We start from the raw sequence: 22785 nt of genomic DNA, 5'->3' as shown, positions 1-22785 counted from the left end.
TCAACACTGAAGATGATTTCATTTCAGGGATGTGAGACTTTAACATATCGCAAGTTAGTACATGATCGGCTGTTATGTGAGCACCACAGATGCAAGAAACATTACTGACATACTTGGTCTTAAAACAATTCATTTTCCATCTGCAGATTACAGAAATGGTTTGCCTCTTATGAAAATCATTTTGGTCATGTTTCCCATGAAACCATACATTTTCTGTATATTTTTATGTAACTCCGAGTTTTCTTCAAGCTGAAATTTTGACCATTGGACTTTTCTACCATGGTGTATCATAACTGTAGTGAAAGCGAAATATTTAAATCTAACTCCTTCGTGGAACTTCTAGCTCCTTTTTATTTTTATTTTATTTTATTTTTTAGCCAAAATGTCAAAAAACCGCAATAAGAAGGAATCCAGCAAAAGGTTATGTAAGAGCCTCTAAGTAAGAGTTCGTGAATCAAATGGCTGATTTCAATAATGAGTTCATACCTAACCGTTTCTTTTAGAAGTTCAATAGCGTGAAGAACTGATTTAGAATCAAAACAAAATAGAATCTGAAATATCGTTTTCGGAAAGAATATAATAAAAATTTATCGCCATTAGAACTGCTGTGAGTTCAGCTGTTAAGATGGACTTACTCTCTCCCAGATGAAATGAGTTATGAAAGTTAAGGTCTGGAATAACGAAAGCAGCACCAGCTCTATTATTTACAACAGAGCCATCTGTAAATATCTTTGGATTATTAAGGATTTTCTCCTCCAAATGAATTCGTACATGTGATGTAAGTAAACTTATGTTGCCACCTTTGGTCAGATCAGTATGATCGATATCAACCTGCGCTCTTTGGAGTTCCCATACAGGTGTAGGCGATACCACAGACTTTTCAGCAAAATGTGGGGTTTTATTAACGCCGGAATTTGTTAAAATATTTGACGTGTATGTTCCCAGTGTGTGTGTGTGTGTGTGTGTGTGTGTGTGTGTGTGTGTGTGTGTGTGTGTCTGTGCATGCCCGTGCGTTCATATAAGAGTGTACGTGAGAGAGAGGTTTGGTGTCCAGATCATCTGATGGAGGCTAATTCAAGCCTCCTCGTCTTGAGAAGAAAAACACGTTTGTTGTATTTTCCTTATCTGAACGTTTTCTTTTCACATGGAGTTGATATGTACACAGTAATAAAAGGAAATGCGTACGGGTTAATCATTCATCTTTTCATATCTCACTTACCTATCTGTTGACGAGCACTGGAATAAGCCCAACTACATTTTCTCTGTTTTATCCGTATTTGAAATAGATGATAACGTCTTTGGAATCTGCATTCAAATAATTACTGAACCATCTCCACCATAACTATATACATGAATACGTAAAACATACATGAACACATAAAAGAGTTAACAGACGTTGGACTGTAAAGATTCCGCCTGCCAGTAAGTCAGCAACGTGAAGCCACTCAGTCGACGAAATACTGACCAACACATTCCCTTACCTTTACTGCTACCGTAGCCAAAATCTTTAGTCCCCAGTCAAATCCCGACATAAAGAAACCTTTAAAAAAAAAAAAACGGTGCTAACATTGCCTGCGTCGTGTTTGTATGTCTGTTAGTGCGGTACGTAGATTTGGAGGAGAAAGGGCGGAGAATCAAATGGGAGAGAGGGGGGTGGAGGGGAAGGGCTGAAGATGAAAGCCGGCGGGTTCAGACTTCTTTTTTAAAATTTTCTTTCGAAAAGTAGAGGGGCAGAGGTGGAACATGGGGATTCGGGAATGGGGAGCGGCGGAGGGCGCGGGGTGAAAAGGGTTGTTAGGGGGCTTGGGGGGAGGGGGGGGGAGTATACTGAGAAAGAGTCTGGCACTCTCGCTTTCACATGCGAGCGCGCGCGCACACACACACACACACACACACGCACGCACGCACGCATGCGCGCGCACACACTACCCACTACTGCCACCACACCAAAAAAAATTCCACAACAGAGAACACAAAACAAAAATAAAATGAACCCCCCCATATCCCCACCCAAAAAAACCCCAAAAAACAAAACAAAAACGAACAAACAAAAAACAAAAACGTATGCATATGCTCAGGACTGTGACAGGACAGGGGTTCCCAGTGGAGTAGTGACAGGCAGACACAGACACTCCTTCTGCTCTATCAGCCGTCCAGGCGATGTACACACCGCTGGTCGATACCCCATCTCCTCTGTTTCAAATGGAAATGGCCAATGGAAAATTAGATCAAAAATCGAGAAGAAGAAGAAGAAAAAGAAGACGAAGAAGAAAATACTGATAAAAAAAAGAAGAAAAAAAAAACAAAACAAAAAAACGAAGGGGCAAAAAGGGGCAGAAGAAGAAAGAAAGAAAGAAAGAATGGGTGAACGAAAGAAAGAAAGAAAGAAAACAAAAGAACGAAAGAAACATGTAAATGATCATACCGACGCTGTCTCCCATCCCTCTTCCATCCTCACCTCACCCTAACTGCACCCACCTCTTCCACACATGCTAGGATATGATGTTTCCGTTTCTCGGAGGGTGGGGGAGGGGAGGAAACTTTCTAATCTCCTTAACTATTAATCCTGTGCTTCCAATGTGGATCTGCTAGCAAGGAAACGGGGGAACGAACTTTCTTGCTCTACTTTATTAATCTGACTGATGAAATGAAAGCTTGGACTGAACAGCATTTATAAGCATGTGAACACGGAAACACATAAACATACGCACCGAAACAAGCAAGCAAGCACGCGCGCCCGAGCGCACACACACGCACACACACATACACACACCAACACACACACACACACACACACATATTCTCTCTCTTTTGAGATGTGTCCGATACTGGTTGAAATTGCTAAAAATGAAGGTAGTTTGCCATGTAAATCCTACAGTTCTATGGTTGAAGTCTTAGAGATCAGTTGTTTACCTTGTTAAATTAACAACTTCTCTTTTACTAAAGCCATTAAGTAAATGTCTTGAATTGTACATACATAATCATTTCAAATATTCACCTTTGATTCGACCCTTGTATGACTGGGTAAATAAACAAAACTGTCAAACGCGTAAAAAGTTACACATCTGTGTGAGTGAGTGAGTGAGTGAGTGTGTGTGTGTGTGTGTGTGTGTGTGTGTGTGTGTGTGTGTGTGTGTGTGTGTGTGATATGTCTCTACTTGTTTTCTTTTTGCGTTATAATAATAATAATGGTATTTTTATAGCGCTGAATCATGCAGAGACAAATCAAAGCGCTTTCGCACCAGTCATTCACACGCACACCATACCATATAATTGTTCCTTGTGTGTGTGAATAAAACCTGACTGAATGACACAGAAAACAAATAATTAGCGCCCACAGGCAGCTGTCAGTCGGCTCTGCCCAGGTAGGCAATCTGTTGAACAAGATCAATGACCCGAGTTTGAAAAGCGCTTAGATTTTGGACTCTGACCGGGTATAGGCGCGATATAAGTACCCATATCACCATCATCTTGAGTTTCGACATGCATGTCTTTTTATTTTACATTTCTCCAGACATTTTTTTAATAACTGCGAAGTAGGGGAAAACAAACAGAAAGTGACACCCAAGAAAATATTGCAACAAAGACGGAGACATATGTTGAGAAAGAAGGGGCGGAGGGGAGCACAAAAACTCGTTGTTTTCTTTCTTCCAAAGTATAAAAAAATATTTATAAAACGGGAAATACTGTGTTCATGAAACGAGACGCTACTCAACACGTACAGCCACGATATTACTAAGTTCTCACGTTGTACAGCTGCTTTTTCCAACCTCCATCGCACAGTCACTAGAATGCGTGCTTGGGATGAAAAGTTCTACGATCTTGCTAAAGTGCATGGATCAAATATCTTAACTTTGTTCTGATCTTTTGTTTGAAATTTTTGCAACGATCGAAAACCAAGATAAAATACAAAGCTTTAACGACCTTTTATACAGACGAGTCGGCCAGGAAACTTTCAAGGTTATTGTTCGCTGAAATGCATCTGCAATGGATACTTGTTTGGATCAAGAAAACAAAATTAATCTGCGAAAGATTTTCTGTCCGTTGTTTTTTCTTTTGGTCTGTTTTGGGAGTTTAGCAGACACGAGGTAAAAACAACAACAACAACAACACAACTGGTGGTATGAAGGGAAGAAGAGAAACAGAGAGAGAGGGAAGGAAACAAATACAGACACACCGACTGAAACAAAGGCGAGTGAAAGAGAAAAAGTAAGAAAAGGCAACAGTGGCAGACACAGAGAAAGAGACATACGATGGTGTACAGGCACATATTATTATGCTTGCTTCCCTGCAGTTCTGTTCATATGTCAGTCTGTCTTTTTGTCTGTGGTATTAACCGACAGCAAGCCCACCCCCTTCCACAACCATCCCCTCCCTCTCTCGTTATCCCCCACTACCCGTCCCTCAATCACGCGCCAGACGTCAGAGTGAGAGAAGGGAATCTGTCCCCGTGCTCCACATGAAGGGTCTCCCCGCTCCCCCAGTCTGGCTTGGGGCGTCTGGCTCTTCCCCCAACACTGCGGGCGGCAGCCAAAAGGGAGTCTCGGGGCCTCGCAGGTCGTGTTCAAACCTGAGTTTCACTTCCAACTTCGAAGACTTGGGCGAAACACCATATCTTTGCAAATGAAAGTCTGTCTATTTTCCAAACTCGTTACCTCCGAACTCTGCAGATTAAGGGGGCAAAATGCTGACGTCATGCGGACTGCGTTCCTAGTCTGTACTGCTATGAATGAACTGTTTGCAATCAAAGGCGAAATATCAGATCTTGCTGAAGTCGTGATGCCATAGTGTCACTCTGTACCGCATGACTAAACTCTTCTGGTTACAAGCAGATATCAGACCTTGCTGACGTCACGCCGACAGAAATCCTGGTCTGTTCGACAGGAATGAACTCTTCTGATTGCAAGCTAAAATATCTTGTCTGAATATATGCAAAAATGGTGCAACAGACACGAGTTCTGTAGGAGAACGAGGGCATCTGGATGAGGGAGAGTGACAGCACCTTGCAGATCACGACTGTCTTTACTCCTAGTTTGTAGAATGAACGCGCCTTCATGGTGTGAATACACTGAAACACTATCACTCCGAAATACATATTTCTCTATCATTTGAGAACTACCCCCAACATAATCTGAATACCTGAAAGATTTTTTCAAAATATAACCTGCATGGTTCGTACACTATTTCATTTAATCTTTTTCTTTTTTTTGGGGGGGTGGGGGGTGGGGGTGGGGGTCTTATTCTCACTTTTTTACACACGAACGAGGATGAACATGCAGGTGTGAGATACGGTGAGATTTTCAGCCATCGTAACATGAGCTGCAGAAGCTGTATTTATCAAAAAAATAGGAAACTTGTTCTGGTTCCACCTATTTGTAATCTGACTGTAACACCGCCCCCTCCAAGCCCCAAACCTCCTCTTCAATTTTCTATCCTTATAACTAATGCCGCACCAGTTTCCTATTTATTTTTGAACGAGAGATACAGACAGACACAGAAAGAGACAGAGCACAGTGTGCATGTGACAGAGTGTGTGAAGGAGAGAGAGACTCTCTCTCTCTCTCTCTCTCTCTCTGTGTGTGTGTGTGTGTGTGTGTGTGTGTGTGTGTGTGTGTGTGTGTGTGTGTGTGTGTGTGTGTGTGTGTTGTGGGAAACAAGACAACAAATAAAAATGAGAAGGAGGCGGAAGAGGATGAAGGACCAGCTGAGAGACAGGCTGGAGAGATCTCACTGTTGAGAAGAACATGCTGTTCAATTCATCATGAGCTTCACACACCTGCCCCTTTTTCATAGTGAAGAGAACTGAAGCTGGTAAACATTTTGTGATTATTCAGTCGTGCGCAAAACAGACAGCCGCCAAAGTAGCGACCTCTTTGGTACCATTTCCCCAGCACAAAAAAATATCTTTCTGAAGTGTTGGTAATTCTTGAAAAAGTTAAAAGCATTAAAGTATATGGAGCCAGGGGTCGTGTGTGTGTGTGTGTGTGTGTGTGTGTGTGTGTGTGTGTGTGTGTGTGTGTGTGTGTGTGTGAGAGAGTGAGAGAGAGAGAGAGAGAGAGAGAGAGAGAGAGAGAGAAATCACCAGCAGACCACACTGATACTCCCGCTTCCACGTTTAGCATAACTGGTCACAACAAACCTAAAGCTTTGATAGTATCTGAATGGGTTAGCAGCAAGTTGTTGTTTTTTAACTTAAGTTAGCAGGCCTCCGCAAATAAAATGCATGCTAGACAGAAATAAGTTAAGAAGCAAACAATGAGATATGGGTGGAGAGAAAGGATGATGATGCAAAGGAGAAGAAGAAGAAATGAGAAGGAAGACAAAGAGGAGGAAAAAGAGACGAGTAAAGAGGAAATGCAAAGAGAGGGATATAACGAAGAAGGTGATGAGAAGGTTGAAAAGGAAAGAAAAACGAGAATACTGGGGGGAAGAAGGAGAAGCAGAAGAAGAAGAACAAGAACAAGAGTCATCATCATCATCATCAACAGCCACCCTCCCACCCCCCACCCCACCAATAAAAAATAAAAAAGAACAAGATGACGATCAAGACGAACATGAAGAGAAAAAAACCACACAACACACACAGAAAGAAACCGGACGGAACGAACCCATCACGTGGAAGACGAAAGCTGATCTGGATGCGAACCAATCCGGTTGTTGTTTGTTTGTTTTGTATTGTTTCTCTTTATTCCAGTTTTATTATAGCCCCCGAGATTTCTCTTCGGAATATGTGTGAAGGAAGCTGAAATGAGATGCCACACTGACTAGCGAGGGTTGAGGGTTCAAAAAAGAACCACGCCATTTGACAAACGGGATAGTTCTGAGAGCGAATACAACCTTGCAATAAATTGAGAATAGGTCCCTTGCTTCCATGCGCGCGCGCGCACGTGTATGTGTGTGTGTGTGTGCTAGCGCACGCGCATGCGTGTATGTGTGTGGGGGTGAGGGAGGGGGGGTAGGTGGGCTGGTGGGTGAGTGGGCGAGCGCGAGATGGGTGTGTGGGATGTGTGCGGGTAGGCAGGTGTGTGTGTGTGTGTGTGTGTGTGTGTGTGTGTGTGTGTGTGTGTGTGTGTGTGTACATGCGCGTGTGCGTGGGTGTGTGAGTGAGTGTGAGAGTATGTGCGTGTGTTTATATGTAAGTACACATGCGTGCGTGCGTGCGTGCGCGCGCGCGCGCGTGTGTATGTGGGTGCGCGCGCGCGGGGAGAGAGAGATAAGAGACTATGAGAAGGAGACAGACTCAGAAAGAAACAGAGATGGAGAGAGACTGAGGAGAGAAGGAGGAGACATACACATACAAGACAAACAACGATCAACCACGAACGTCACCTACAGACTCAGAGAAGCAAACAGATCGAATGACAGAAACACACAGCCAGACACACAACACCCAACGAATGAATCACTGGAAATAAATGAGACACGCTGACGCAGAGAGGCAAGACAAACAGTGGTCATCATATACATCCCCTCTGTCTCTCTCTTTTCCTCCCTACCTCCCACCACCTCTGCCACCCACCCACACACACACTCAAACAGAAAACAGAAGAGGGAGACAGACAAAGAGAGAGACTCTCTGGGTACAAGATGGTTCATTCGCTTCTTGTCGTACTGGCCCTTCGTGAATGGGAATGTGAGAAACATATAAACCAGTTACAAATGATTATGAACTGGAAGCCGGAAGAAGGCACAATCACAAAGATTACAAGTCAGTCATCAGATCAAGACGCAGAAATTTCTCTGCACGGAAAAAGACATTAAGATACATGGACATATATCTAACGATAATGCCGTCAGTACATGATTACAACAAAGTCAATTTAAAGAACGCGGCAGGCAAGGAGAGAGAGGGAGAGAGAGAGAGGGGGGGGAGAGAGAGAGGGAGAGAGAGAGAGGCAGACAGACAGACAGAGACAGAGAGAGACAGATGTGGAGACAGACAGAAGGAAAGACAGACAGAAAAAAGAAACCCATCTCATCGTCTGCATACAAAGTTAACTGATCACCAAACCATCAGAAACTCAAAGAAAAAGACAGGAGAAGGCAGGCAGGGAACAGAAAGGACGGTCATACAACTTAAACAACAGGCAAATGGTTTCTGTTTCACTTTCATGCCACATCAGAGAACATACAGAAGGGAAGACGGGGGAGCCCGATCTCTGGCCCACGCACGTTTAAAATCATATGCACTGGTTAGGCTTTGAGAGGCAGACGGAAACCGAAAATTCTATAGAAGGCATATACTGCGCACGTAAGTAGAATGAAAGAAAGAAAGAAAGTCGAAAAGAAAGAAAATAAAGGAGGGAAGAAAGGATGAAAGGAAAGAAAAAGAAATGAAGAAATGGTGGAAGAAAAAAGGGAAGGACAGAAAGCAGAAAAGGAACGAAAAGAGGGGGAGACGAAGGCTAAACGTAAGGATTCTAGAAAGACTTGAAGGAAAGATGGATGGAAGAAAGAACGAAAGGAAGGAGAGAAAGAAAAGAAGGAAGGAAGAATGGGTGGAGACGAAGAATGAAAGAAACGAAAGACGGGTAGGATTACTAGGAAGGGTGGAAGAAAAGGAGGGGAAAGGAAGAAGAAGAAGGTAAAAAAAGAAAAGAAAGAAAATAAGGATGATGAAAATTAGGCCGCAAGACCGGAAGCCCTAAGAATCCCAGCAGAGTGGACCATCGATTATTTTCCCAACAGGAGAAGAGTGAGTGATGGGAGTGTTGGTGGTGAGGGGTATGGGGTGGAGGGCAGCAACCCTGTAAATCTGAATAACTTTTCAAAATGCACCTGCGCACAAAACTGATCCACTTCTCATATCTCCAATCTGTGAGAGAACCAATCTGTGAGAAAATCATCTTGTTTGTGACTACCAGACGAGACACGACAACAAAACATACAAAAAAACCCAAGAAAATACAGACAAGACAGACAAAACAAAGCAAAACAAGACAATGCAGACAAGACAGACAAAACACACCAAGACAAGACGAGACAATACAGAGAAAACATACCAATACAGATAAGACATACAAAACACACCAAGACAAGACAATACAGACAACACAGACAAATCAAATCAATACAGGTAGGACATTCAAAACAAACCAAGACAATACAGACAAGACAGACAAATCACACCAAGACAAGACGAAACAATACAGATGAAACAAACTTAGACAATACAGACAAATCAAATCAACACAGATGACATACAAAACACACCAAGACAGACAACACAGACAAGACAGACAAAACAAATCAATACAGATAAGACATACAAAACAAACCAAGACAATACAGACAAGACAGACAAATCAAACCAATACAGAGAAGACATACCAAACACACCAAGACAAGACAAGACAAGACAGACAAATCAAACCAATACAGACAAGACAGACAAAAGCCACCATGACAAGACGAGACAATACAGACGTACCAAGACCCGACAGACCCACACCAGCACTCACCACGTAGGTCATCTGCAGCTCCTCCCTGTGCCGGTGATCGGAACTGGAGGTGTGAGGGCGAGGCACGGATGGCGGAGATGTCACAGAACTGCTACTGCTGACCTCTCTGTTCACCTTCTCCGCCCCTTTCCTCCTCACCCCCGCTCCCTCCACGCCACTGTGAAACACACACCAGTCTCAAATAATAATATTTATAATAATAATAATAATAATAATTAGGAGAAGAAGGAGAAGAGAATAAGGAGAAGGAGGAGGAGGCGGGGCAGAAGAAGAAGAAGGCTACTTGTATAATGTTTAATCTTGCGCAGAGAAAAATCGAAGTGCATTCACACATCAATTCAGTCATTCCATTTTGATTTACACGTTTTCATTTACGAAGTCAGGCGTTTGAACATCAACCGCGTAATGTAGCGTGAACTCAGTTTGTGCTCTTTGAACTAAATAATTATGTTCCAAAGAAGCATTCGCAACGGCAGGTTATTTTGTTGTCAGTATTAAATGGGATAATTCTTAAACGCGAACATATTTAGCACAATGCGCTATTTGTTGAACGTGAGTGCTTATGGGGAAAATAACAATATCAACTTACAGGCTGTGTTTTTCCATATTCTTTAACTTCAGACAGAATGCAATGGTCCCACAATAGATAAAGCGCCCAACAAGATAATATGGGTCTAGGTCCGATCCATGCAAGGGACTGGATTTCCATTCACTCCTCTGCTAGGTAATAGTGGTGGTCAGAGTGCTTTTCTTTCGAAAATGACAAAAAAACAAAAACACCTAGGTTCTGGAGGAGGGGGCGGGGTCGGGAGTAAAAAAAATCCTGGCTGGTATATGGGACTCGAACCCACCCACAGACACTCGCTTCCTTGTTGGGCACACTACCACGAGGCCTCCGCCAATCTTGGACAGCTGTGGGGTGGGTGGGAGTCAAAGAAAGCACGGGTCACAAGACAACCGTGGACACCACTTTTGAGTTGGGGATGAGGGTTGGCAGGAGTGCCCCTTGCCTTTCTTGTGCATCACGATGGCCCTGTCGGTGTGTGTGTGGTGAAGAAGCCAGGTACCTCAAGGGCCACACCACAGCAGACATCTCATGACCCACTGTCTATCCCCTGCAACCACTGCCAAGTTCTTTTGGGGGCGGTAACACGACTTATTTTTCTTTAACTTTCACTTTTTGAGTGTTAATTCTTTGGAAGAACCGACTTCAGTCTTCACAGAAGTCAGCTGCCCTAGCAGCATTGTGATTCTCTCTTCTTATCGACTGCTGCGGATGTGTCTGTCTGCTGCGTGGTTGCAGGGTGTGGCGTGGGATGCGTGAGCGCGTGGGATGTGTGCGTGCGTGCGTGCGTGCGTGTGTATGTGTGTGTGCATATTTTATTACACGCCAATTCCTTAACGTACTGTCTGTCTGTCTCCCCCCCCCCCCCCCCACACACACACCCTCTCTGTTATACAGGTATTGAAATGCCCCTTCCCACGTCCTTTTCCTAATTCCCTGCTTAAGTTTTGTGGCATTTGGCCAAAGTTCAATGAAACATTTCCGTTCATTCGTTCTCTGTTCTTAATATCTGCGTGAATGCATGCGTTACAAATGTTCATTGGTGTCACACAAATCAAGACTGTCACTTGAATCCGGTCTCCCAGTGCTATCGTCCATTTTTACCATCCCTTCCCATCCTTCCGTTTTTGGTATGAGCTGCTTATCTCTGATTACAACACGCTCCCTACATAAGGACGGGAATATGACTAGCGTTGAATGTCAACTTCAGCGATGCAAATACACATTCATTATCTTCACAGACACAAAAGAAATTTGATGCTCGTGACTGACACTTGAACGCATGTTTACATGTTTGGCACAATCATCCACTGATTGCGAACACCATGAGCAGACAGACGAACGGACAGAAAACTAACAAACAATAAATAATCCCTTTTCCCTGCTCTCCCCTTACACATGATAAATTTCCTTCATTTCTTCGAAGCGTTTCTTTTCACAAGTCATAAACGCACACACCTTCCCACAACGAAAGAGACAGATAGACAGACAGACAGAGAAAGAGAGCAAGTGAGCGAGCAAGCGAGCGAGCGAGAGACAGACAGACAGAAAAAGACAGACAAACTGACTGACCGAGACTTATAAGACACAGTGGTAGAAAGTCAAACACTACCGACTTCCTATCTGAAGCTGACGTACGTAAGGTTTTTTTTTCTTCCAAAGTCTGCCCTAGCGCAATCATAACTTAGAGACCAGTTTTATACTAATGTCAATAAGAGACTACTGGAACTTTTAGAGTGACTCTTGACATTCGTAGTTCCTGGAAGGAAAAGCTGTGGAAATCACTGATCGATACCTTTTTAGTGAGCGTCAAACTACTTGAACTGCAAAAAGACTCCCCCCAACCTACCCCCATCCCCCTCCACCCCCCCCTCTCTCTCTCTCACGGGAGGGCTCACAAAATACACATACACATACGCACGCGCGCACACTCATACACTCTTTCACACAGAGAGAGATAGAGTGAAGAGAGAGAAGGTGGGAGAGAGGGTGGGAGGGAGAGAGAGAATCAGTACTGTACCAGGAACAACAATATCTAATTAACTGTGCAAACATCGGTTGTAGCAGCAAAAACAGGTGAAGTTAAGATAACATAACACCAGCAGAAGCAGCAACAGCAGTAGTCAGCTGCAACATCATTCTTGTAAAAGTTTCAACAGCAATCGCACAGGTAGTAACAGTAGTAGCAGCATGAGAAGCAGAACTGGCATCAGCAGCAACGACAGTATTTCAACCCCCCTCCTCCCACCCCAACCTCCCTTCCGCAAGTGAAAAAAAAAGCTGGAACTTTCTCGATGATGCATCACTGACTTTGATGCCTCCACCCCCAGTTGTGGGTGTGGTCTGAAGTCACTTGAAGTGGAAACACGTAAAACTGAAGACAACATCTCTGTGACTGCAGTGACCTTTAAATCAGCGCCATTGCTGTCCGCCCATTGCCCCATCCCTCCACGTGCACTTCCGACACTGCTGGCCCGACAGGAAGCTTCTCAGTGAGGTTCTATCTAGATGGCTGGGAAGGTAACGCGTGTGTGCGCGCGCGTGCGTGCGTGTGCACGTGTGCGTATGCAATCATTATCTGCTTGTGCATAGATTAGTCCTACTGGAAAGGATTTGTTCACTACAGCTGTCTGTCAAGTCAAGATTTATTCCCAAAAGTACCCATGGGGGCACATGAAAAAACAACACACCAACAAAATGGATAAAAGGCAAACAATACATGACTACAATGTATGTGGCAAGGTTACATAGTGCAAGGCGTACTTGTAATTAAGTAATTTAAATAATGCTGCGTTTACACAAAACATCTAATTTCAAATGACACAAACTGCACTAACAGTAACTAATCCAATGTGTATAGAAATCTAGCCGAGTACAAAAGTGATATTTCAAACATTTTGCATACTCATTTTATGAATTTTGACAGTTTCAACAATGATGATTTCTTCTTTGTCATGAACAAATATGAGAACTTCAAAATGTTCGGGTTTCTGCTGCAATATGGCTTTAACAAATGTTTTATATAATGACTGAAAAGAGAACATCGAAATATATAATGGAGCTTATGACCAATCAAATTATATTTAGTTCACAATCTCGTATTTCTTTCAATAACATGAATGCGTCCGGTCTGTGCAGGCAGTCAATGGTTCAGTGGTCTATATTTTAATGTATACTAGATAAATGCTCTGCGAGGATTATCAAGTATTTTTCAAATTCAAATCTTTCTTTAAACATTCTGTAGTTAAAGTACAGTTCGTCTCTGTGTCTTTCTTCCATTCCGGTTCTTACTGATTCCTTCTCTCTCTCTCTCTCTTTTAATAAAAGAGGCGTGGTCGAAATGAGAAACTACATAGTTCCGGTTCACTCTAAGATTAATCAATTATCAGAGGCACCATGGAAAATACATGTGCACACGCGTGCGCGCGCGCACACACACACACACACACAACCAGATGACTCAACCTTTCTCTAACTCCATCAGTCAATACGGGAATGGCAAGACCACTTCATCAATCCGCCCATCAAAACGCCGGTCACTCTCAACAGCACTGCATGGCTCCTTCAAAGCGTTCTCTCCGTTTGGCACTGGCACACGAACCCACCAGTGGAAAGGACTGTCGTTGTTGGCGATGGCTTCGGGATCGAAGATATTCGTGAAGGTCGTATCAGTTGATTCCTCTTCGTGCGCAAGCACGCTGAAGGCTGATGATAAGTCCCACTCGAGATTTTCCGCAGCGGCTGCAGGTCAATGTCTGGTCTGTGGTGTGTTCTGTTTGTCACCTTTTTTTTTCCACCTTGTCCTCTTCTCCACACTGTCACGACGGCTTGCCTCGAAGGTGATGGCGGTTTGGTGGATGGTGTGACGCCAGGCACTTCGGTTAGCTCCGGTTGGCGTAGCTGCTGAACTGGGGGTGGTGTTACAGGTTGTGAGGGCATTCTTCAGCGTGGCTTTGTACCCAAGACAAAAGCAAAAGTACAAAGGCAAGGACTGTGAGGGTTATCCAAAGTGTCGTTCCCTTCTCCTCATGTTAGTCCCTTCAGTATTATACTCACCAGTGCAATCCATTGGTTTTGTATAAAAACAAAAATCACAAAAAGCCGTTTTCATGGATGATACGCAAGGATCTTAAGAAAACGAAAGAAAGGAAGGGAGAAAGGAAGGGAGTATGAATGAAAGATTGGAATTTTTTAAAAAAGAGGTAGAGAGAAGAAAATCAAGTAAACCTGAGGAAAAAAAACCCTCAAGATAAACAGGGTTAAGAAAGACAAACCAAAGAAAGAAAACAAAAAGCAAAAATCGAAACATAAATGAATTACTCCAAACAATGAAAGGTCGAAAAAATAAGCAGAGAAAAAAGAATAAATGAAAAGAAAGCAATCAAGACATAACAGATAAACATATGAATCAATAAAAACGAAAGAGAAAAACAGAACGAAAGAAAGAAAGGAAATCAATCACCCAGATGTGTGAATTATAGGAGCCAATATTACATGGTTTCCTGTGACTAATGCCGCAATGCCCTGCAGAGAGCAATAATGGCGATTTCTCCAGGAACTATAATCTGAAATATGCTCTTGGAATGAAGAAAAGAAAAGAAAAAAACAACAACGAGAGATGTTTTGCAAGAAAAGAGAGCAAGGAAGAAGAAGAGAGTGAAAGAAAAAAAGAAAGAGAGAAAGAAAAAATAGAAAGGAAGAGAAAATGTAGACAAAAGAATGAAAAGAAGGCAGAAAATAAAAGAAACAAGTAAGGAACAAAAGAAATAAAGATGACAAAAGGAAAAAGAACTCCCGACAAGAAAGAAGGAATGAGTGAATGGAAGAAAGGGAAAGGGGAAAAAAGAAAACAGACAGAAAAATGAAAAAGAAAGAAAGAAAATAAAGACTGAAAGAGACAGATGATAAGAAATAAGAGTGTACAAGTGTGCAAGAGAGACAGAGACAAAGAGATAAAGAAAAAGAACGAGATTCGATAGAACAAGAGCGAGAGCGAAAAACACATAGAATGACAGATACGGAGACAAACAGACAAACAAACAGACAGAGAAACAGATAAGCAAATCAACAACAACAACAACAAAAAAAGGTCAAGCCATATCCAAAACCTTATTTTATTTTTATTTTCTATTTTAGTCCATGTGAGAGCATCTTACACATCCATAAACTATTGGCTGTAAAATTAACGATTTTCTGTCTGACTGCAATGGAATTCTTTCAGCCAACAAGACATTTAAAGCAACAGTTTATTGCTGCTGGTTTTCTTCGTGTTTTGTTGTGTCTCTCTCTCTCTCTCTATCTCTCCATCTCGCGTTCTCTCGCCCCCTCCCACCTCTCCACTCTTCCATGTCTGATAATCGCAAGTCTTCTTATCTTTTCAACTCAACTTAATAAGATAACAAGAAATCGAAAGCTCGCCCATGCATGAACGCAAACAACACATACATACACATGCGCGCACGTACATAAACACGCGCGCGCGCGCGCAAATGCACAAAAACACGCAAAAAACAACTCTATTTCAAATTACCAACTTCCTGATTGTGCCAGGACTTCAGACAAAAAAGAATGAAATAAAATAAGAAGGTTAAATAAAAAGGAAATAAAAAGAAAAAAAAGAGGAAACCCCTTTTTTAATGTCCGTGCCACACCTAGTTAAGACACGTTCCCTTTCAAACATGGGAGGCTCAGGATATCGCTTATATTGTGTGTGTGTGTGTGTGTGTGTGTGTGTCCTGGATCAATGATGTCTTACATTTTTCACCCGTCAGGCATGGGGTATCCGGCTCACTGACCTGGTTTTCATGTCCGCAAGGTCCGAAGCAAGTTGTGCAGCGAGTCCGTCACTCAGCGAGGGAATGACAGCTAGCTAACTGCAATTAACGAAGCGACACGGACGCGAGTGAATGAGGATGTGAAAATTTGATACTGATACTGATGGCTCTGGGGTAGTAATATCTGGAAGCTGACAGCTGATAAAAGTTATTGATTAAGGAGAATGCGGGGATCGAACCTGGACTGGGGTAACACGTTTATTTTGGTCTGTTATGTGAGTGTGCGCGCGAGCGCGTTTTCTTTCCACGCTGTGGCTGATTCTTGCAAGGCACGCTGAGGGGTGTCAGAATGTTAACCGGTGTTTCTTCCAGACGCCTGGTAATTCGGTTCACAAATTATAACACAGCAGCCCCACCACCCCCTGATCACCCATTCTGCGTACCCTCCCCTCCCCAATTTTGTTGTTGTTGCTGAAATTTTTGTTTACATGCACACTGTGACAAAGGTCTTCACTCATTAGCATTTTATTCCAGTTTTTGAAGCTACTTATTCATTTTTGTTTCTCCGATTTTTTAAGCTTATTATCTAATACTGTATTCCGAGTTTTTAAGCTGTCCTGATCAATCATCCAGTCTGTAGCTCAAATCATCCAGTCTCCAGCTCCATCTGAAGCATCACCCAGGTAACCAGCTATCTTGCCTTCTGACCACAAAATGGTGGCCAGTGTTTTGAGGTATGCACGGCACGGGACTGCTCCTGATCTCACTTCTTCAGTCCTACTTTAACAGCAAATTTTCTACCGCTGGTTTTTGTCGCCCTTACTATCGCTATGAGCCAAACTTTCCCATCGTGCCAACACCGCTTGAACGTTTAACATCACCACAGTCAATGATTCTCACTGACTTGTGTCAATCTTTGAAGGCCGAAGCTTTAAAGATAAGTTCATAATCAACCGGACACGGTCTGGGTGTCTTCTTTCTCTTTTGCTCTGTCGCTATCTCCTCAGAACGAGTGCCACAAGGGGATGAGGAATGTCCTGATAGTGTCAGCTCTGGTTGCCTATCAGTTTGTTCAATGCTTTCAGCCAAGAATGGCGCACAAGCCCCCGCCCCCACCTCCCAACACTCACCCACCCCCAATCCCACCCACCTTTCTTTTAAAGCTTTAAATCCCGTGGCCAACATGAGGAAGAACCAAAATCTGCCCCTGCTATTACTTCTTTACTCGTGATATTGCTGCTGCTATTGTTATTTTTCTATTTCACATTGCTGCTGCTGTTGATCATAAGGAATAACATAAGCAGATAATACAGTTTCAAATGAATACCACCAGCATACAACATTTGGTATACAACATACAACAGGCTCTCAAGGCCTGACCAAAGAGATGAGTTGATGCGCAGGTCATGCATCCGCCTTTTGTTTATTTATTTATTTAGTTTCTAACAGATGTCGCAAAGCGCATGTACACCAGTCTCCATGCTTTGACGCCTCTTTGAATCTGCGCGTGTTCTCATTTCGTTTCATCACCCACAAAAAAACAACAAAACATGAAAATATATTTACTGGCAATTCTCTCTCTATCTCTCTCTCTCTCTCTCACACACACTGAGAGAGAGAGAGAGAGAGAGGACAAATAGGTAGACAGATGCGCGCGCGCGCATGTGCGCACACACACACACACTCCGCCCGATTAAAGGTTTCACGAATCACAACACACCCATCATTCCCCCTTTATTCCCCTTTTGATTTTGTTATCGCATGTGCAGTGTGAAGCAGAGGCCACTGCTCATCAGCACAGGAAAATGGTTTACCGCCAGGGTCCAAATGAAAAGGAGGGGTGGAGGGTCACTTTGACTCAGCTGCTTAAGTCCTTGGCAGGCAGGCAGAGACAGCACGGACAAGGAGCTGAGAGCGACGAGGAAGGGGCATTTCATCTGTGGGTCGGTAGGGGGAATGTGGGGGAGGGGGGGGGGTCGTGAAGGGATGAGGGTGGGGGTCTCCACGGGTTGGGGTCGGGGTGCCAATATGGGATGGGGTCGGAGGCGGATGGAGTAGTGGTGGTGGAGGTGGTGAGGAACTGTGAATTAAGGAGAGAGGCATCGTATGGAAAGTTGGTGCTTTTATTATCTCGGATGGGGAGCGGGAGTGAGAGTGGGAGGGTGATGGGGTAAATACAGAGGGCTTGGGGATTCCGGGGAGGGAGGGAGAGAGAGAGAGAGAGAGAGAGAGAGAGAGAGAGAGAGAGCCGAATTAGTCCACGCTTTTGCTCTCACAGAGATAGAGAAAAGCAGTTATTTACGAGAAAGGAATAAGCGCAGGTGTGTGTGTGTGTGTGTGTGTGTGTGTGTGTGTGTGTGTGTGTGTGTGTGCGTGCGTGCGTGCGTGCGTGTGTGTGCGTGTGTGTGTGTGTGTGTGTGTGTGTGTGTGCGCGTGTGTGTGCGTGTGCGTGTGTATGTGTGTGCGTGTGTATGTATATGCGTGTGTGTCCATCATAACGGAAGAGAATTATGACTGCGAGTTCCTGCACGATGACTGCGGAAATACACATCTTCATTGCTTTCGATGTTATAATGTTTTACCCAAGGCACGGAATGTTGATTTCCAGCCCACTCTGGAGGTACCTTTTCTGCAGCTTCTTTCTATCACTTCACTTGATCATGTTTGAAATATGATGCTATATTACAAAACCGCCCCACGCCTTTCACCCCTCAATCCCCTTCATACAGGAGGAGGGTGGCAGAATGGTTAGGACGCTCATCTGCCAATACAGTGTCCGCGAAGGTCCGGGTTCAAATCCCGGTCTCGTCCTTTCTTTCAAGTTCGACTGGAAAATCAAACGGAGCGTCTGGTCATTTGGATGAGACGATAAAACATATGTCCCATATGCAGCGTGCACTTGGCGCACTAAAAAAAAACCAACAACCCATGGCAACATAAGTGTTGGCAAAATTCCGCAGAAGAATTCTCCTCTGATAGGTACACAAATCTACATCTGCATGCACTGTAGGCCTGACAAAGCGCATTGGGTAATGCTGCTGGTCCGGAATCTGCCTAGCAGATGTGGCATATTGGATATGAATTTGTCCGAACATAGTGACACCTCCCTGAAAAAACTGAAACATCCGATCATTCTCAAAACAGTCTCGTGTTTCCAGTGCATCAAGCCAGTCATGTATCAGGGAGAAAATAGAGTCTGCAAACACAAGATAGGTACTAATTCGCTGTGATTTACTTTCGGTCTCCTTTGAAATCGACATTTTCCTCCATTTAGGCCTAAAACAGACCACAACATGGGAGAGGGGTGTTGGGGGGTGGACTGACAGTCAGTCAGTCAGACGCAGCAAGACGGAGAGAGGGTGGTCGGCGGGGTAACTGGGGAAAAAAAGGAAAGAAGGTTGCAGAATAAATTAACATGTTATCAAATCAAATTTTATTACAAAAAACAAAAACAAAACAAACAAACAAAAACAACAACAAAAACCCGGCGAATTTTGCATTTCAAACAGCAGTTTTTAGTGGGCAATAAAGTGATCTTGAATCTTAGCCGTGTGCGCATCCACACACCAGAGAGAACGTGCACTCAAACGACAAGAATCAAGTCTGCAGCGGCACATTAAATATTATGAATGAGGATGGATGTGGAGGGTGGTTGACGGGAAGGAATCTGATTTAATTTTCTGCTGTGTTATTATTTCGTTTTCGTTTCAGTTCAGAATCTCTCTCTCTCTCTCTCTCTCTCACACACACACACACACAGACACATACACACTCTCTCTGCCTCCCTTCTAACTCCCCAATGGCTCCACCTTTCTCTATTCCGCCCTGTACCTTTTAACCCCACCCCACCCCACCTCTCTCTCCCTCTTTTCTTTTCCTCTTAACGCGGGGAGAGAGATCATTATGTTACGGAATACTGATATTTTCGTGAATATAATTTTGCCTGCGTCCTCATTTTGTATACTTTTTTTCCTTTTTCCTTTTTCAATTTCTTTATATATATATATATATATATATATATATATATATTTTTTTTTTTTTTTTTTTTTTTTTTTTTTTTTGCAATTCCAAGTCATATGCGTCGTTTCAGTGGCTTTACTACAACGCCGATTTTTTTTCCGAGTCCCTCATACTCCTGGGTTCGTCTGTCGCAGAAAGAGAGATCTATCATTATGCTTCGTACACTCATATTTTAGCGAATATAATTTTGCTTGCATCAAATTTTGTCTGTGCTGCTGCGGTGATTTTCATATCAGAAAACACACACACACGAAAGCACGCATGCACACACACACACATAAACACACGCACATATACGTGCGTGCGCACACACGCACTATTTGAACGAACTACTAAGGTAATTTCGGAAAATTGTGTTGAAACAGTGATTCAAAACTGTCTATAGTTGTCCAGTAGAATCACCATACTGAACTTGTGTGCGTACGGCGCGGTTCGTGTGTGTGTGTGTGTGTGTGTGTGTTGTTTTGTTGATTTTGCTTTTTTTGTTTCGTGAGCGTGCGTAAGCGCATGCACGCGCGATTTTATTATTATTATTATTATTATTGTTTGTTGTTGTTGCCTTGGGTGGTTTCTTTGTCTTAAAACCCCACGCCCCAACCATCTCTTAGACGTTGGTAGTTTACATGCAGGGAGAAACACGTCCATTTCCGTTCCCCACCCCCACCTCCTCCACACCCAAAAAAGAACAACTCATGATAACGACGTCTGGCCCACAGACACCGTTGGGATGTAATTACGGTAACGGTCATCAGGGTCAGGTGACCGTTCGCACGGGCAGGGGTGGAAGGGGGGTGGGAGAGGGGGGAGGGGGAGAGAGAGAGAGAGAGAGAGAGAGGCAGGGAGGCAGGCAGACATTCTTAAAAGAGATGGGCTGACAGTACGTTTCCGTCAGAGTCATCGTGAACCCACTCTTATTTGAGGAGCAAAGCAGCTGAAAGCATTCATGCTGTTTGATGTTTGTTCTTTATAGCCTCGCCGACCACACTGGACCACATCAGGGCATTTGTGGTGCTTGTCCGTTAACGTCTTCAAGCTAATTCTAACCGACCCTGTGTCGATCCTTGGCCCCAAACTAGGACTTGTCTGCATGCAATTTACTTATCTAATCATCATAGTTTGGTTCCGAACTGCTGTTAGGCCGGGGGGGTGGGCACTGAAGATAAGCTATCACCGTTCAAAAAACTCTTCCACAGTGTGCGTCCCAGATAGCCACTGACGGCTAAGTCCATCTCCAACCTTTACGTGTGCCTTGCCTTTAAGCCCACCGGAGCTGTTTCCACTGGCAGGAGGCGGTTCTCTGGGGCCTTAAAACCAGCTGCTTCGGGCAGACGGGGCTCATTAGCCTTGGCTACCGGTAGCTCGTCTTAGTGAAGAAAAACACTCATTTAAAACCTCCGTTGCCTTGAGGCTGTACCCACTTATGGGAAAGGCTTCAGGAGTAAAATCCAGGAGAAGGACTATTCTTATTTCACCCCTGCCGCCCCCACGCCCCAGGTATGGGTTAAATAGCCGAGTAGCTGGTGCTTGACAACCCTGGAAGATGATTCCTTCATGACAAGGACAGTCTGACATGAAACGTAGAACCAGCAGACCACGCTACCACCATCCTAGCCTGCTGGGCCATTACAGTGAACCCGGGTGTATAGGATAGGGCCAAGACTGTGCATTCTGCACTTCATCTAAAAGCTCCATTGCGCAGACTCGAAGGACATATTCATTCATTTATCAAACCATGACAAAGAACGGGTAATTTACTCGTCAACTGATTATCTGTTTATCATTTATTTGTTCGTCTATTTATTTATTCACTGCATTCGTGGATCCCTCTCCCAATCCTCCGTGCAAAAGGCATCCCATGTCCTGTTCGTATTCAGACTTAGCGAATTCATCTTGCTTGCTTGCTTGCTTGCGTGCGTGCGTGCGTGCGTGCGAGCGTGTGTGTGTTGGTGTTGTCGTTGTTTTTTGTCATCTACCCCATTATTTAGTTATTGGTTCATACGTTTATCTATCTATTTATCCCGTTTCTCGAATCAAAGAAGAAAATTCAGCATAAATTGTCATCTATTTCATTCTTCATGTATCACTTGTTCACACACACACACACACACACACACAGAGTAGCGCGAGCGCGCGATTATTCTATGTTCGTTTATTTCATCACTTCATCTTCATTTATTCATACCCTACAGCTGAATTTTCCCGCGTTAGGAATGTTAGGAATATTACTGAACGAGAACGTTCCTTTCTCTCTTTTTTTTTTTTTTTTTTTTTAATCCTAAACAGCAAATACTAATTCCGGACGGAGACGGCGGTCGCCGAGAAATCGACTCCCAACAATTACATGACTATGCCTGTACAACTTTCCGCAATGGGAAATGTCGCAGACAAAGTCGTGTAAGTTCAAGTTCCCCTTTTTCGTTCATGTCACTATTTGCCTTGCAGATAAGCCCTTCTATTTCAATAACTAAACGACACGCGTGTCTTAAGATTCTGTCTGAACTAAAACACCACGGCCCAGTCATCTATCGCGTCGCATCCGACAAAATGCAAGCTCACTAGGCGATAAACGCTTGCTGATGCTTAGTCTGGCTTGTTCTCCCGTCTTCCCTGACCACATCCACTCCCGCCCCCCCCCCCCCCCCCCCGCACCCTTGGTGCAGTATACATATATTGTCCCCGGCGACATTATGTTCTGGCATTCAAGGCACAATAATATATCGCTGGCATGCACTGTCGATGATATGACTGTCGCCGGCAACAACTATTGCTGGGTCTTTAAAGTCTTTGAGATATGATCGTGATCATGATGATGCTGATGATCATCAAGTTGCTGCTGCTGCTGCTGCTGCTGCTGCTGATGATGATAATGATGATGAAGATAATCCGGAACAGGAGTGTGTGGAGTTGCGGCATATATTGCCATTACAACAGCTGAGTTTTGGACGTGACACTCCCGGCACATACT

At 43.7% G+C, this 22785-nt stretch overlaps 1 protein-coding gene across 4 annotated transcripts in view; it reads right to left on the bottom strand.

The window, feature by feature from the left end:
* Positions 1 to 22785, bottom strand: part of LOC143300698 (leucine-rich repeat and coiled-coil domain-containing protein 1-like) — a 310494-nt gene that overhangs the window by 177283 nt on the left and 110426 nt on the right. For all 4 annotated transcript variants that reach the window (XM_076614553.1, XM_076614554.1, XM_076614555.1 and 1 more), the window contains exon 10: positions 9462 to 9618. In XM_076614553.1, the coding sequence (XP_076470668.1) occupies positions 9462 to 9618 (157 nt within the window). The remainder of the gene's footprint in view (positions 1 to 9461; positions 9619 to 22785) is intronic.

This window comes from Babylonia areolata, chromosome 26 (genome assembly GCF_041734735.1).
Source record: "Babylonia areolata isolate BAREFJ2019XMU chromosome 26, ASM4173473v1, whole genome shotgun sequence".
NCBI classification, from domain to species: domain Eukaryota; kingdom Metazoa; phylum Mollusca; class Gastropoda; order Neogastropoda; family Buccinidae; genus Babylonia; species Babylonia areolata.
The sequence above is the reverse complement of the archived record's forward strand: the minus strand, read 5'-3'. Positions and strand labels throughout refer to the sequence as shown.